Below are 15,879 nucleotides of genomic sequence, written 5' to 3' on the forward strand. Positions count from 1 at the left end.
CACTCATAACTACTGACTTTAGATTGCGTTACAAATCTTGCGGGATAGGCTTTACCGCTCACTTTTTGGCCTCCCAGAAAAAGCTTGTAATATCGGCGTTATGGAAGTCCCATTGAAAAAAGACTTTACGCAAATTACGTAAATAAATTTGCGTTACGGCCAAAAAAGTGTGCGGTGCCCCTAAACCTGCAAGACTCGTAATACCAGCGGTAGTGAAAAAGCAGCGTTATGAGCCTTAACGCTGCTTTTTCACCCATACCGCACAACTCGTAATCTAGCCGTTAGTTTTTTTTTATTTTGTGTAACTTAGTGTTTTTTATTTTGTTTATCTTAGTTGCTAGTTTTTTGTAACTTAGTGTTTTTTATTTTGTGTAACTTAGTTGTTAGTTTTTTGTAACTTAGTAATTCTTTATAGTAGATTTAAATAATTTGATTGGTGTTAGGTTTTTAAATATATAATAATATATAATATTTAAAGGGACAGTAAACCTCAAAAATAATGTTATATAATTCTGCACATAGCGCATTATTATATAACATTATATTAGCCTTATCTTTATAAAACATAATATTCCCTTTGATTTTTTTAAAACAATCACAGTTTTTGTGCAGAATTATATAACATTATTTTTGAGGTTTACTGACACTTTAATTTAATTTGTAGTTTAATGTAGTTTTAGTATAATAGTTAGGGTAGGTGAATGAATAGTTTAATATAGTTTAATTTAATTCTAAAGGTAAGTTTAAATTTATTATAAGATAGGGATGAGCTAATATTTAATGTACAGTTAGCGTGTTGTTAGGTTTAGGGGTTAATAGCTGAATTTAGTTTATGGCGATGTGGGGGGCTTGCGGTTTAAGGGTTAATAGGTTTAGTAAGTGGTAGTGATGTGGGAGGCCTTGGGTTTAGGGGTTAATACTTTTAGTTAGTTGCGGTGGGCTCCGGGAGCGGCGGTTTAGGGGTTAATAACTTTATTTAGTTGCGGCGGGGTCTGGGAGCGGTGTAATAGGGGTTAATAACATTATGTAGGTTGCGGTGGGCTCCAGGAGCGGCAGTTTAGGGGTTAATAACTTTATTTAGTGGTGGTGGGGTCCGTGAGCGGCGGAATAGGGGTTAATAACATTATGTAGGTGGCGGCGATGTCGGGGCGGCAGATTAGGGGTGTTTAGACTTGGGGCTTATGTTAGGGTGTTAGGTGTAAACATAACTTTTATTCTACCATAGAAATCAATGGGATATCTGGCAGCATCGAAAATAAGCGTTTGCTGCTTTCAGACTCCCATTGATTCCTATGGCATCCGCGGCCTCCAGGGTTGCATATTGAAAACCAGGTACGCTGGGCAGGAATAGTAGCGAGCGTACCTGTTAGCAGTTTGATAACTTGCAAAAGTAGTCAGATAGTGCAGAATTTGTATTCGGAACATCTGTAATAACGTAAGCATCGATCTGTGTCGGACTGAGACCGGCAGATGGTATGTTATGTCACAGATTTCAACTTTTGCCGGTCTGTAAGCTTTGATAAATAAGGCGAATCAGGCTCGCCACAATTATGCTGCGGAATTCCAGTTGACGGCTTGATAAATAGGCCTCCATGTGTAGTTTCAAATGAGTATCTCTCAAAACCAGGTTAAGGTTCCATGGAGGAGAAGCTGTGGTAAAGCCAACTGTGTGGTAAAGTCAACCACTGTACATTTAAATAGACAATACCTCAATTTATATGTTTTGTGTAAAAGTGCCTAAAATGTATAAAATGTTGAATGGTGTAAGTGATAATGTCCTCAGGTTATGTGAAACATGTGTTAATGGTCATACTAATAGACTGCGGTCTATGAAAGTGTATGGTACTTACCTGTCAGCACCTTTCGCTACCATGCAGAAAATTGCACCAAGCAGACAGGCCCATCTGAGGCAATAAAAGCACAGTGCCAAGGATCTGCAAGGTTATAACAAGAAGCAGCCCACATTTGACCTGGGAGGCTGGTGGCATTTCTGCACTGGGAGATTTTCACTGCCTGATTGAGCTCCTGTCTAGCTTTTCTGAGGCAAAAATGGGGCCTTCAATTGGTTACAGAACCCCTATCAAATGACGTAAAGTTCAGCAGAAAATTCACCTCACTTCTTGCTTGAGGCAAAAAATTGACTGAGGGATTATTAGAAAGTGGGAGGGATTAAAATCTCTTTTATATTGGGTGTTCTTGCCTCCTCCTAGTGGACTGGAGTTTAATCCCTCATGTGATCGCACGTGGACTCAACACTTAGGAAACACGTTTGCAAGATTATTCCTGTAAATGTTTGTAATTATAAAATATTTGTATGTCTGCTTTGTTATAATAAAGTAGTATTACATATAGAATTCCTAAATACGCTAATGTGACAAATTTTTTTTTCTGTAAAACATTAGTTTCACTGATCAGTTTTTTTTCATGCAAGAGAAAATGAACACATAAGTTTACATATAACTTCAAAAGGCATACAATAACAACAGGGACCTCCTACATACAGTGTAGGTCTTCAATATGAGTTTTTAATGCACTTCCTAGGCAAAGGCTTGACCTTTTGCACAAAAATGTATGCTAACCTGATAAATTAATGTCTTTCATGATTGGTGAGAGTCCACGAGCCATCACGTGTGGGGAATATTCCCCTCCTGACCGCTAGAAGGAGGCAAAAAATACTCCAACACACCAGAGTTTTAAATCCCTCTCACTTCCTATGATCCTCAGTCATACATATAGCCAAGAAGATGAGGAAAAAAGAAAAGCAGCAAAGTCAAAGCAGGGCAAAGAAGTGCAAAACAAGTACTGCTGCCACCTGAACAAAAATAAAGGGCGGGGCTTGACTCTCATCAACATGAAATAAATTAATTTATCAGATAGTAAAAGTCCACGAGTCACCACCTGTGGGAATCAATAACCAAGCCGTGGAGTCCACAATACCACCATGAATAGGGGGGACAAACAGTGAAGGAGGGTTGTTACTATTCAGGCACTACGGCCCACAGAACTTTCCTGCCAAAGGCAGCCACAGAGGTAGCATACACATCAAAGTGATAAAACTTAGAAAAAGTGTGCAAAGAAGACCAAGTTGCTTCCCTACAAATCTGATCAATAGAAGCCTTATTGCAAAAGCCCCAAGAAGCAGCAACTGCTCTAGTGGAATAAGCAGTAAGGCACTCAGGAAGAGTCTTCCCACAACCAAATAAAGGGACTGTCTACACCAGAATATGAGGCCCATTTATCAAGCTCCGTATGAAGACTCGCCAGAAACAGCAGTTATGAAGCAGTGGTCTAAAGACCGCTGCTCCATAACCCTGTCCGCCTGCTCTGAGCAGGCGGACAGGAATCGCCACAATTCAACACGATTGGGTTGATTACCACCTCCCTGCTGGTGGGCCATTGGCCGCAAGTCTGCAGGGGGCGGCGTTGCACCAGATGCTCTTGTGAGCTGCTGGAGCAATGCTGAATACGGAGAGCGTATTGCTCTCCGCATTCAGCAAGGTCTTGCGGACCTGATCCACACTGTCGGATCAGGTCCGCAAGACCGTTGTAAAATAGGCCTCTATGTATTGTTTTAAAAGATAGATAATTCCTTTATTACCCATCCCCTAGATTTGCATAACCAACAAAGTTATATTACTACAATTTACCTCTGTGATAACCTTGTATATAAGCCTCTGCAGACTGCCCCCTTATTTCAGTTCTTTTGATAGACTTGGATTTTAGCCAATCAGTGCTGGCTCCTAGGAACTCTACGTTCATGAGCACAGTGTTATCTATATGAAAACCATAAACTAACATCCTCCAATGGTGAAAAACTGTCAAATGCTTTCAGATGAGAGATGGCCTTTAAGGGCTTAGAAATTAGCATATGAACCTCATAGGTTTAGCTTTCAACTAAGAATACCAAAAGAACAAAGCAAAATTGGTGATAGAAGTAAATTTGAAAATTCTTTAAAATGACATGCCCTACCTTAATCATGAAAGTTTGTTTAGGACTAGACTTCCCGAATAAAGACTTTAAGCCAAGCTGCTAAAGTAACAGCCATAGCTTTCTGAACATTCCGAGGCCCAGAAAAATGAGCAAAAAGAGAAGAAAGCCTGAAATATTTTGTGAGCTGGGCAAAAATAAGGAACCACAATTTCCTGATTGATAGTATCTGTAGAAAGAATAGATTGTTGCGAACAACAGCCTATCCTGATGAAAAGTCAGAAAAGGAGATTGTAAGGCAAGGCTAGAAGCTCAGAAACTCTTCTTGTCAAAGAAATAGCTAGAATAAAATAACCTTCCAAGATAAAAGCTGAAGATCCAAACCATGCATTTGGCTCAAAAGGAGGAGTTTGGAGAACCCTCAAAACCAGATTCAGATCCCAAGGAGGAGAAACTGGACAAATAACTGGTTTAATTCTCATCAAAGCATAAAAAGTCAGGAATTTTAGCAATTTTCTTATAAAACAAAACAGAAAGAGGCAAAATCAGACCCTTCAAAGAACTAGTTGATACATCTTTATCTTAGCCTTAATGCAGGAACTCAAGAACTCTAAGGATTCTAAAAGAATTCCAACAGTAAGCTTTGCAAAAACACCATGCAAAAAAAGTTGTTTCCAGACCTTATGATAAATATGTCTGGTAACAGGTTTCCTAGCCTGAATCAGGGTATCAATAGCCTTGTCAGATTTTGTTTTCTCTGAGACTGAATTAAGCATTCAACCACCATGAGTTTTGAGATCTTGATAAAAGAAAGGGCCTTGAGAGAGAAGATCCTTTCTTAGAGGAAGCCTCCAAGGCTGGCACAAGGATATCTGCATCAGATCCACAAACCAAATTGTGCGGGGCTACCCCAGAATACTCCGAATTGCTAAAGCTTGTTCCTACTTGATTCTGGCTATCACCCTCGATAGCATCACAAATGGAGGAAACATATAAATTGAACGACCAAGGGACCACTAGAGCATCTATTAGACTTGCCTGAGGGTTCTGAAACCTGGCACAATACTTTGTGATTCAAATAGGAGGCGATGAGATCTATCTCTGGCAGATCCCAACACCTTATAATTTGGTTGAAATCTTCTTGATTCAGAGACCATTTTTCTGGGTAAAGAGACCGGCAACTTAGAAAGGAAAGTCTGCCTCCCAATTGTCCCCACCTGGAATATGGATGGCAGACATCCTGCAATGATAGCGTTCTGTCCAACTGATGATGCAGGACACTTCCCTCATCACTAAGGAACTGCAAGTTCTTGTCTGATGATTGACATAAGCCTCTGCCGTAACATTGTCTGACAGGAATCTCAGAAAACCTTTGTGTCTAAGGTTGGACCAACTCTGGAGAGCTCTGAAGATCGCAACACGTTCCAGAACATTTATTAATAACCTTGCCTCCTGAGGAGACCAAACTCTCTGTGCTTTCCCCAGACTGTAAATGGAGAAACTTCTGAGTGTGAGACAAAGCCAGATGAAAAGAAGGAGCCTGAACCACACTGTCATCCAAGTACGAAACTAGAGATTCATTGAGCTCGAACTACAGACAACAGAGTTTCTAGTACTTTTGTAAAAACTCTGGGAGCTGTAGCCAGACCAAAAGGGAGGGCCACAAACTGATAATGCTTGTGTGGCAAAGCAAATCTTAGGAGCTTGATATAATCCCTGTGAATAGGATTATGCAAATAAGCATATTTCAGGTATATAATAGACATCAACAGACCCTCCTGCACTAAAGAAAACAAAGTGTGAATTGTCTCCATCTTGAAAGTAGGAACTTTCAGGAATTTGTTCTAAATTTCCAAAAGATCCAAAACAAGCTGAAAAGTAGCTTCTTTATTTGTCACTATAAAGAGATTTGAATAAAACCCCTGGAAGCCTTGAAAAAAATGTTTCTGTACCCTTGGGAAATGATTTGCAAAACCCAGGGATCATGAACAGATCTCTCTGAAGCCTCCCGAAAAAGACTCAATCTGCCCCGCCCACCCACCACAGCCTGGTCGGTAGATGGGGTAGATTTCTTGGACTGTTTGTCTTTGGACCAAGAAGAGTTAGACTTCCAGGAGGATTTGGAGTATTCAGAACTCTGAGCAGAAGAGGCATCTTTCTGAGACTTAGATTTGCAAAATGTGTAAAAACAACCTGCAGTTCAAGGCTTACCCTTGGACTTCTTATCCTGGGGTAGGATAGCTCCCGTGACTGTGGCAACAATAGCATTCAGTCCAGACCCAAACAGATATTTACCCTGAAAGGGGAGAGAAAGCAATCTGCACTTGGAAACCATATCAGCAGACCTTTTTAGAAAATCTTGCCCAAAATACCGGAGAATTTTTCATATTTTTTCTTTTACTCCATTTAAACAGAAATAGAGCCTTGTTTTTTTGTTTTTTTAATTTACCTATCAAAACTATATATATATATTTTTAAGTAGATAACCCAAGGTATTGAACTAGGGCCAGTCTATTTTGGTATATTTCATGCCACCATTTTGCCCCCAAATGTGATCATATAAAAAAATTGTTAACTTTTAATATACTTTGGGTTTCTCACTGAAATTCTTTACATAGCACTTGTGCAATCATGACACAAATGATTTTAAATGCTTCTTTGGGATCCCCTTTTGTTCAGAAATAGTAAACGTGCATGGCTTTGCCATTGGTTTTTGGTAATTAGAAGGCCGCTAACTGTAGCTGCACAACACACTTCTGAAATTCACAGCAGAGAATGTGTTAATTTGTTAGCTGGTAAATAGTATAGTCTAATAGGTATTAATCTCCTACCTGACACCTCCCTGAACCCTCCCAAACAGCTATCCCCACCCACACTCATCCCCACCATCTTAGGTACTGGCAAACAGGCTGCCAGTATGCAGTTTAGGGCTTTTTATTTCGATAGTGGTGGCCATTTTTGGTACTGGCAACTGTGTTTATAGGGTTTTTTTTATTTATTTTTTTCATTTAATTATTATTTTTTATGTTTTCTGTAACTTAGTGGTCCCCCTAGTTCCTCTCCTCCCGCAATCGTTATTTAAAGTGTCCCCACCCCCTGTCCTAACCTTTTTCTGTAGTGTAGCGCCCTATACATCCCCATATTTTTCTTTGTAGTGTAGGGCCTCTCCCACTCTCTCCCCCTCCACTACTGGGCTGCCCACCCACCTTCACTCCCACATCACCCAGCACACCAACCAATGGTCTTTGTCACTGTCTGTAATGATCTGGCAATCTGCCTTCATATGATAATGGAGCACTGATCTGGTGGACCGGAGGCCTGAGCTGCACCAGTTTGCTTTGTAGTATCTGTAAGGAATTTGCTTAAAGGTAAGGTAGCTGGTAAGGTAAATAGTATAGTCTGATAAGTATTAATCTGCTACCTGAACCCACCCAGCACACCAACCAATGGTCTTTGTCACTGTCTGTAATGATCTGGCAATCTGCCTTCATATGATAATGGAGCACTGATCTGGTGGACCGGAGGCCTGAGCTGCACCAGTTTGCTTTGTAGTATCTGTAAGGAATTAGCTTAAAGGTAAGGTAGCTGGTAAGGTAGATAGTATAGTCTGATAGGTATTAATCTCCTACCTGACACCTCCCACCTACCTGAACCCTCCCAAACAGCTATCCCACCCATCCCCACCATCTTAGATACTGGCAAACAGGCTGCCAGTATGCAGTTTAGGGCCTTTTTTTCCCTTCAGTTTAGTGATCCCTCCTCAACCCTCCTACCTCCCTGATCCTTTCCAAACAGCTCTCTAACCCTCCCTCTACCCAATAGTGGTGGCAATTTTTGGTACTGGCAGCTGTCTGCCAGTACCCAGTTTATAGTGGTTTCTTATTTTTTTTTTATTCATTTAATTATTATTTTTTATGTTTTCTGTAACTTAGTGGTGTCCCCCCCAGCTCCCCCCTCCCACAATCATTATTTAAGGTGTTGCCACCCCCCCATCCAAACCTTTTTCTGTAGTGTAGCTCCCCATCCATCCCCATATTTTTTTTGTAGTGTAGGGCCTCTCCCACTCTCTCCCCCTCCACTACTAGGCTGCCACCCCACCTTCCCTCCCACATCACCCACCACACCAACCAATTGTCTTTGTCACTGTCTGTAATGATCTGGCAATCTGCCTTCATATGATAATGGAGCACTGATCTGGTGGACCGGAGGCCTGAGCTGCATCAGTTTGCTTTGTAGTATCTGTAAGGAATTAGCTTAAAGGTAAGGTAGCTGGTAAGGTAAGGTCTCCTACCTGACACCTCCCAACTACCTGAACCTTCCCAAACAGCTATCCCACCCCCACCCATCCCTACCATCTTAGGTACTGGCAAACAGGCTGCCAGTATGCAGTTTACTGCCTTTTTTTTCTTTCTGTTTAGTGATCCCTCCCACCTCCCTGATCCCTCCCAAACAGCTCTCTAACCCTCCCTCTACCCAATAGTGGTGGCCATTTTTGGTACTGGCAGCTGTCTGCCAGTACCCAGTTTATAGTGGTTTCTTAGTTTTTTTTATTATTTTTTTTGTTATGTTTTCTGTAACTTTGTGGTCCCCCCAGCAATCTATTTAAGGTGTCCCCCCCCATCCCAGTCGATTTCTGTAGTGCAGCGCCCCATTCATCCCACCCTCTCCCATCAAAATATTTTTTTGTAGTGTAGGGCCCCTGCCACTCCCTCCCCCCTCCACCTGCCTTCCCTCCCACATCAGCCTCCAGCACCAACCAATGGCCTGTGTCACTATCTGTAATGATCTGGCAATCTGCCTTCATATGGTAATAGAGAACTGAGCAGGTAAGGTAAATAGTATAGTCTAATAGGTATTAATCTCCTACCTGACACCTCCCTGAACCCTCCCAAACAGCTACCCTCCCCACCCACACTCATCCCCACCACCTTAGGTACTGGCAAACAGGCTGCCAGTATGCAGATTAGGGCTTTTTTTTTCTTTCAGTTTCGTGATCTCTCCCACCTTCCTCTAACCCTCCCGCTATTCACTAGTGGTGGCCATTTTTGGTACTGGCAGCTGTCTGCCAGTACCCAGTTTATGGGGGATTTTTAATTTATTTTTTTCATTTAATTATTATTTTTTATGTTTTCTGTAACTTAGTTGTCCTTCCAGCTCCCCCCTCCCGCAATAGTTATTTAAGGTGTCCCCATCCCCCATCCCAACTTTTTTCTGTAGTGTAGCGCCCCATTCATCCCTCCCTCTCCCATTAAAATATATTTTTGTAGTGTAGGGCCCCTGTCACTCCCTCCCCCCTCCACCGGCTACCCGCCTTCCCTTCAACATCAGCCTCCGGTACCAACCAATGGCCTGAAACTGCTATTCTAAGGTATACGGTGAAAATAATATGTCCCCGGACATGTTGTACTTGTGTACATGTTCATACTAATAGCCTGTGGGCTTGTAAGGTGCAGGTACTTACCTCTCAGCACCTCCGTCCACTGTGCTTATGAGCCCATCCTAAGTAGTGCAAGCGTGATGCCAAAGATCTGAATAAGTAACAGCATCTAGAACCTAGGGGATTGGTAGACAAGTCCACATTTCACCTGGGAGGTCTGCAACATTTCTTATTGAGAAAAGACCTTTCACTGCCTGGCTGATAACTCCTTGTCTGCCCCTCTGAACGACAGGTTACTGCGAGGAGGTTTCGGCATCAGATTGGTTAGAGGATCCCCTTTCAAATGATCTTGCACTTTACTTTCACCTCACTCCTCATCAAGGAGGCAAAAGAAAATGACTGAGGATCATGGAAAGTGGGAGGGATTTAAAGCTTTGGTGTGTTGGGGTGTCTCTTGCGTACTCCTAGTGGTCAGGAGTGACATATTACCCACACTTGATGGTTTGTGGACTCTCACCATCTGATGAAAGAAAAACATGGTAGCAATCTTCAGACATGTCATACACAAAAAACTTTGAAAGAGACGGCATTGTTTAAGGGACACTAAATCCAATTTTTTTCTTTCATGATTCGGATAGAGCATGCAATTTTAAGCAACTTTCTAATTTTCTCCTATTATCGATTTTTCTTTGATCTCTTGGTATCTTTATTTAAAAAAAAAACAGGAATAAAAGCTTTGGAGCTGGCTCATTTTAGGTTCAGAACCTGGGTTGCATTTCCTGATTGGATGGCTAAATGTAGCCACCAATCAGCAAGCCCTATCCAGAGTACTGAACCAAAAACAAAAATAGGCCGGCTCCAAAGCTTTCATTCCTGCCTTTTCAAATAAAGATACCAAGAGAACAAAGAAAAATTGATAATAGGAGTAAATTAGAAAGCTGCTTAAAATTGCATGCTCCATCTGAATCATGAAAGAAAAAATGTGGGTTTACTATCTCTTTAAGGTGGTGCTCAGGGATGAAGGTGCCAGAGCTCACCAATAAAACTCTCTGTCTATGGCCACTAACCAATCGATTATTATAAATGTCCTTGTAAACAGAATTGAATAGTTTTGATGGTGTATAGGGGTATCGCAGAATAAAATTATAGATAAGTAAATTTACCTAAAGAGCGTTATCTGGGAAGGGGGGGACTCAAGATAGATGGAATCTGGTTAGATACCTCTGAATTTTGCCTTATGTTCAAGGCCTACACTTTTTAAAAACATATCTACACGCCTAGACAGGAATTTTGGTTTCTGATGGGATATGGCTATTAGGCATTTACCTGGTTCTGTAATTAATCATAGTATTTGTGTAATTTTCCTGCAGCATTTAGACTACAGGAGTTACACCCTACAGAATTCCCTTCGAGAGATCCCACAACTGGAGAGATCTGTCAACCTTTGCAACTGTATCTCCCAGTGGGTCCAGCTTATGATCCTTAACCGACCCACTCCTCAACAGAGAGCAGAAGTCTTTACCAAATTCATCCAGGTGACGCAGGTAAGCAGAATCCATTATACAGACTGCAACGTTGTCCTAATATCTAGTATCTACGCATCAGTCCCAAATTCCAGTTAATGGCCCTTTCAGATATTATGTAAGGGAGATGTCTATCAAAAGATTTCAAGTCCACTGGTCTATGGGATAGAAGCTTATTGACTGAGGCCACACAAGTATAACATCAAAAAGTGATAATATATGTGTGTGTATATATATATATATATATATATATAGAGAGAGAGAGAGAGAGAGAGAGAGAGAGAGAGAGAGAGAGAGAGAGAGAGAGAGAGAGAGAGAGAGAGAGAAAGAGAGAGAGAGAGAGAGAGAGAGAGAGAGAGAGAGAGAGAGAGAGATAGAGAAAGAGAGAAAGATTATTATTATTAATAATAATAATAGAACTAATAGATTTTAAAAATGGCACTTTAAGACGAAACAAATAAAAAATAAATAAATAATTCATTAAAAAAATAATTTTAAATTTTAAAGTTTCTAAAACTGCATGCCCTGAATCCTATACCTTTATAGGGACATAAAACCCAAACTTTTTTCCTGATTCAGAAAGAGCTCACAGTTTTAAACAGCTTTCCAGTTTACTTCAAATAACAAATTTGCTTCAATCCCTTGGTAACCTAACTTTAAGGAGCAGCAATGTACTACAGGGAGATAACTGAATACATTGGGTAAGCCAATCACAAGAGGAATATATGTGCTTCCACCAATCAGCTCCCAGTAGTGCATTGCTGCCCCTGAGCCTAAATAGGTATGCTTTTCAAAAAAGTATACCAAAATAACAAAGCAAATTAGATAATAGACGTAAATAAGACATTGGCCCCTAGTTATGAAAGTCTGGCGGACCTGATCCGACAGTGCGGATCAGGTCCGCCAGACGTCGCTGAATACGGAGAGCAATACGCTCGCCATATTCAGCATTGCACCAGCAGCTCACAAGAGCTGCTGGTGCAACGCCGCCCCCTGCAGACTCGGGGCCAATCGTCCGCCAGCAGGGGGTGTCAATCAACCCGATCGTACTCGATCGGGTTGATTTCCGGCGATGTCTGTCCGCCTGCTCAGAGCAGTCTTTGTGACCGCTGACATCCGGCGATGTCTGTCCGCCTGCTCAGAGCAGTCTTTGTGACCGCTGCTTCATAACTGCTGTTTCTGGCGAGCCTGCAGGCTCGCCAGAAACACGGGGCATCAAGCTCCATTCGGAGCTTGATACATATGCCCCATTGTATGCTCTATCTGAAAATTTAAATACATTTTTTTGATGTAATTTCCCTTTAAATGGTGCCACCATTTTGGAACCTAGGTTTCACTGCAGGTAGGGAGGGGGGAGTGCCTGCTCTTTCAGCCCCTTTCAGTGGGTGTCCCAGCCTAACCTAATCAACAGAGCTAAAAGTACGTTTTTAAAAGGTTTTATGCTGGATGTTTAGCTCAGTATCTGTGCATATTCTTCGTTATAGTAGTGTCTATTACATGCAGTTATATGAAAATTGGTGTACACTGTCCCTTTAATGTTATTTGGAAATTTAGACTCTGGCTTTAATGTAAGTTGTTTGTCATTGAATATATACAATGCCGTAAATTTATTTGCACCTTCAGTGCAGCATTAGTAAGATTTATGATCATTATGGTAACTGAACATTACTTGTATGTTTTATGAGACTGTTTATATAACTTATAATTACATATATATGATATTTTTAATTCCAGAGACTACGTAAGCTCCAGAATTTTAACACACTGATGGCTGTGATTGGTGGTCTGTGTCACAGCGCCATATCCCGGCTGAAAGAGACCCACAGCTGTTTGTCTCACGATGTTCTGAAGGTCAGTTGAGGTGGTCAGTATGAAGGACAGACATTGCAATAATCAAAGACTATGATTAACCGGCACAAACAGTGTGAACGAAAATGAGAAAGAGTCATAGTATAAAATAGCAGCAACAGAGATTGTGAAAGAAATTAACACTAAGGAGGGAAGAATAGTAAAAAACATACAGGATGTGGCAGGAAGTGAGTCACTGGCCAGCCGGCAGAGACCTCCACAATGCCTTGCTAATTCTAAGAATTTCACCACAATTGCTCCACGCAAACAAAGCATAAATATTAAGGTTGTAAGATGGGTGGGTGCAAGTCAGCCATGACCTCAATATGTACACAGCATAGCCCTAATAATATTACAATAATGTACACTTGTCCTTGATCCGTCTACACTGATTTACAATATATGTTAAAAGAACATATTTTTGTAATAGAAATTATAATTTCAAACTTTTTCACAGTTCCACTCCACTATCATTGCAGAACTGAAAGAAATGGTAGTTGTTTTTGCTGCCTGAGGACTCTTGTTTACATAGTTTTTTTTTTTTTTTTTTTACAGACTATACTAACAACAGTATTCATATTTTCAGTATAGGTGGTGGTTTCAACAGGCAGAAGCAGCTATTTAAATGACAAAATACATTATTACAGCTATTTATAAACAATTTGATACACTCCAGCATGTAAAAGAGATTATTGGGAGAACATTAAAGGGACATTCTACTCCAGATTTTTTTATTGTTTAAAAAGATAAACCCTTTATTACCCATTCCTCAGTTTTGCATAACTAACACTGTTATATTAAAACACTTTTTACCCCCTTATTTCAGTTCTTTTGACAGACTCGCATTTTAGCTAATCAGTGCTGACTCCCATGTAACTTTACGGACGTGAGCACAATGTTATCTATATAACACACATGCACTAACGCCCTCTAGCTGTGAAAAACTGTCAAATGCATTAAGAAAAGTGTTGGCCTTCAAGGGCTTAGAAATGAGCATATGAGCCTACCTAGGTTTAGCTTTCAACTAAGAATACCAAGAGAACAAAGCAAATTTGATGATAAAAGTAAATTGGAAAATTGTTTAAAATTACAAGCCCTATATGAATCATGAAAGTTTCATTTTGACTAGACTGTCATTTTAAAGTAAAGACAATTTTACAGTACACTTTACTTTTAAACCTCAGATAATTTCCATGGCCCTTCAGCCTGAGTGCCCCATACACAAACCTCAAACACACATCAAACCTCACATACATAAGACCCCAGCACTTCTGCCAGACACCCGCTTACATCAGGCCACAAATAAAACCCCTGTTCCTTTGGCCCCTCTGTCAGTCACATGACACCATACAAGCTCAGCTCAGACCCTTAGTCATGCAGCTTCATTTTTAAGGGCTCTTCCAAGAAGTTTCTGCGTCTGTTGTATCGCTTATGTGGTCTGCTATGATTGAAGGAAGAGTGCGTGAAAGAGAATTAATTGCTGGGCCTGGCCACCCCACTGCCTAAAAGCAGACAGAAAAGGGGGGGGCATGTGGTAGTTTCCACTTTAGCCAGTTCATATGTATGTTAGTATGTGAACATCAGTATGTCAGTTATGCATAGTATATTAGTGCACTCTCAGTATATCTGTGCACTCTAACAAGGGAACGTCACCCACAACTATATGGAACAGGACTATTTGGAACATTATTGACCACTGCGTGAATACAATAGGGACTCTCTGTGTTGGTGAGACCCAGCTTATTAGTTCTTTAGAGCGTATCATTTTAACGCCTCAGGTCTGTTATATCCTTTAGTGACTGTTATCCTTTGTTTGCCCTTTAATTGCTGATATTATTTTTACAATAAATATGTTTTAATGCATACATGAGTGGTAAGAATCTGTATTGATTATACCCTCTTCTGCTGGGAGAATCTTTGGGTTCACCTTTAACCTTTGGCGAACATACTTGGAGCTAGGTGTCAGAGTAACAGATATATACTGCATAAAGGAGTGTCCATATTGTAACAGTATTACCCTATGGGGTAGATTTACTATATGTCGACATTGCTGTCCGCATACGCTGTCGGCATTTATCAATGCACAAGCATTTTTAGTGAAATGCTTGTGCAATCCCGACCCTTGTTTACTGACGGCCAATCGGCCGCTAGCATTGACTGTCAATCATCCTGATCGTATAGGATTGGGATGATTTCAATCCGCAACCTAAAAGGTGTTGGACAGGTTAAGGAGCAGCAGTCTTTTGACCGCTGCTTCTTAACTTCCGTTTAAGGCGAACCTGAAACGATGGGCCTCCGAAGCTGCATTCGCTGCTTTATAAATGAAGCCCATAGTCTGTGTATTTCTCTCCTTTCTTCTGAGACACATAAGAGTGGACTTGAACATCTACAGCTTACACTTTATACAACTTTGGCTAATATTAGTGCAAATATGCTATTACATATTATATAAAATTGCATGCTATGACAGTATATATGGTAAAATGCAAAATACATAAGGGGCACTTTACAAAGTCTATCCAAAGAAGTGGCTAATGGACACTGAGTTTTGTTTTGGGCCCAAGTCCCTCTTTTTTTGGAACTTACCAACTCCCCTGCTGCAACTTTACTTTGGTCGCGTTCAGCAAGCGTTCCAAGCGAACTCGTGCTCGCTTGGAGCGTTTTTTGAAGACTTCAAAGTGAGGCGCTGGGCGTTCGCTCAGTGCTCTGATGATGCCATATATAGATATATATATACACACACGTGTTGTTCATGGAGGCTGCCATGTGTACAATAATGTAAAATGTCTGCATTTTTTTTTTAAATGTCATATGCAATAGTTAACTTCCCCCCAAAACAGATAAATAAATAAAATGAACACATTATTGGCTTCTTGTAAACTTCACATTTGCCCATGGTTTTAATTTATCAAATTTCTGTTTAAAAAACATCCGCTAGTTGGTCCTGAGTTAATAATCTGGGAAAGCTTTTGTAATGGCTTCAGATTCACAAGCATCTAGGGGCAGCAACATTCCTTCTGAACGATCACGATTTGTGAAAGTATTATTACATTTACAACACTTATATATATATATATATATATATATATATATATATACAATTATAAAAGAGAAGAGACCTCCACAATATCACTGGATGACAAAGAATGACAAGGCTTCACACTGAAATCCTAATTTAAAGCATATTTATTGACTTTTTGTAA

At 40.6% G+C, this 15,879-nt stretch overlaps 1 protein-coding gene across 2 annotated transcripts in view; it reads left to right on the forward strand.

Annotated features, from left to right (window-relative positions):
• The window catches only part of RASGRP4 (RAS guanyl releasing protein 4), a 114,974-nt gene that overhangs the window by 77,538 nt on the left and 21,557 nt on the right, over window positions 1-15,879 (forward strand). For both annotated transcript variants that reach the window (XM_053721621.1, XM_053721622.1), the window contains exons 7-8: window positions 10,676-10,849; window positions 12,563-12,679. In XM_053721621.1, coding sequence (XP_053577596.1) covers window positions 10,676-10,849; window positions 12,563-12,679 — 291 coding nt within the window. The remainder of the gene's footprint in view (window positions 1-10,675; window positions 10,850-12,562; window positions 12,680-15,879) is intronic.

The sequence above is a fragment of the Bombina bombina genome, chromosome 7 (genome assembly GCF_027579735.1).
Source record: "Bombina bombina isolate aBomBom1 chromosome 7, aBomBom1.pri, whole genome shotgun sequence".
Lineage (NCBI taxonomy): Eukaryota > Metazoa > Chordata > Amphibia > Anura > Bombinatoridae > Bombina > Bombina bombina.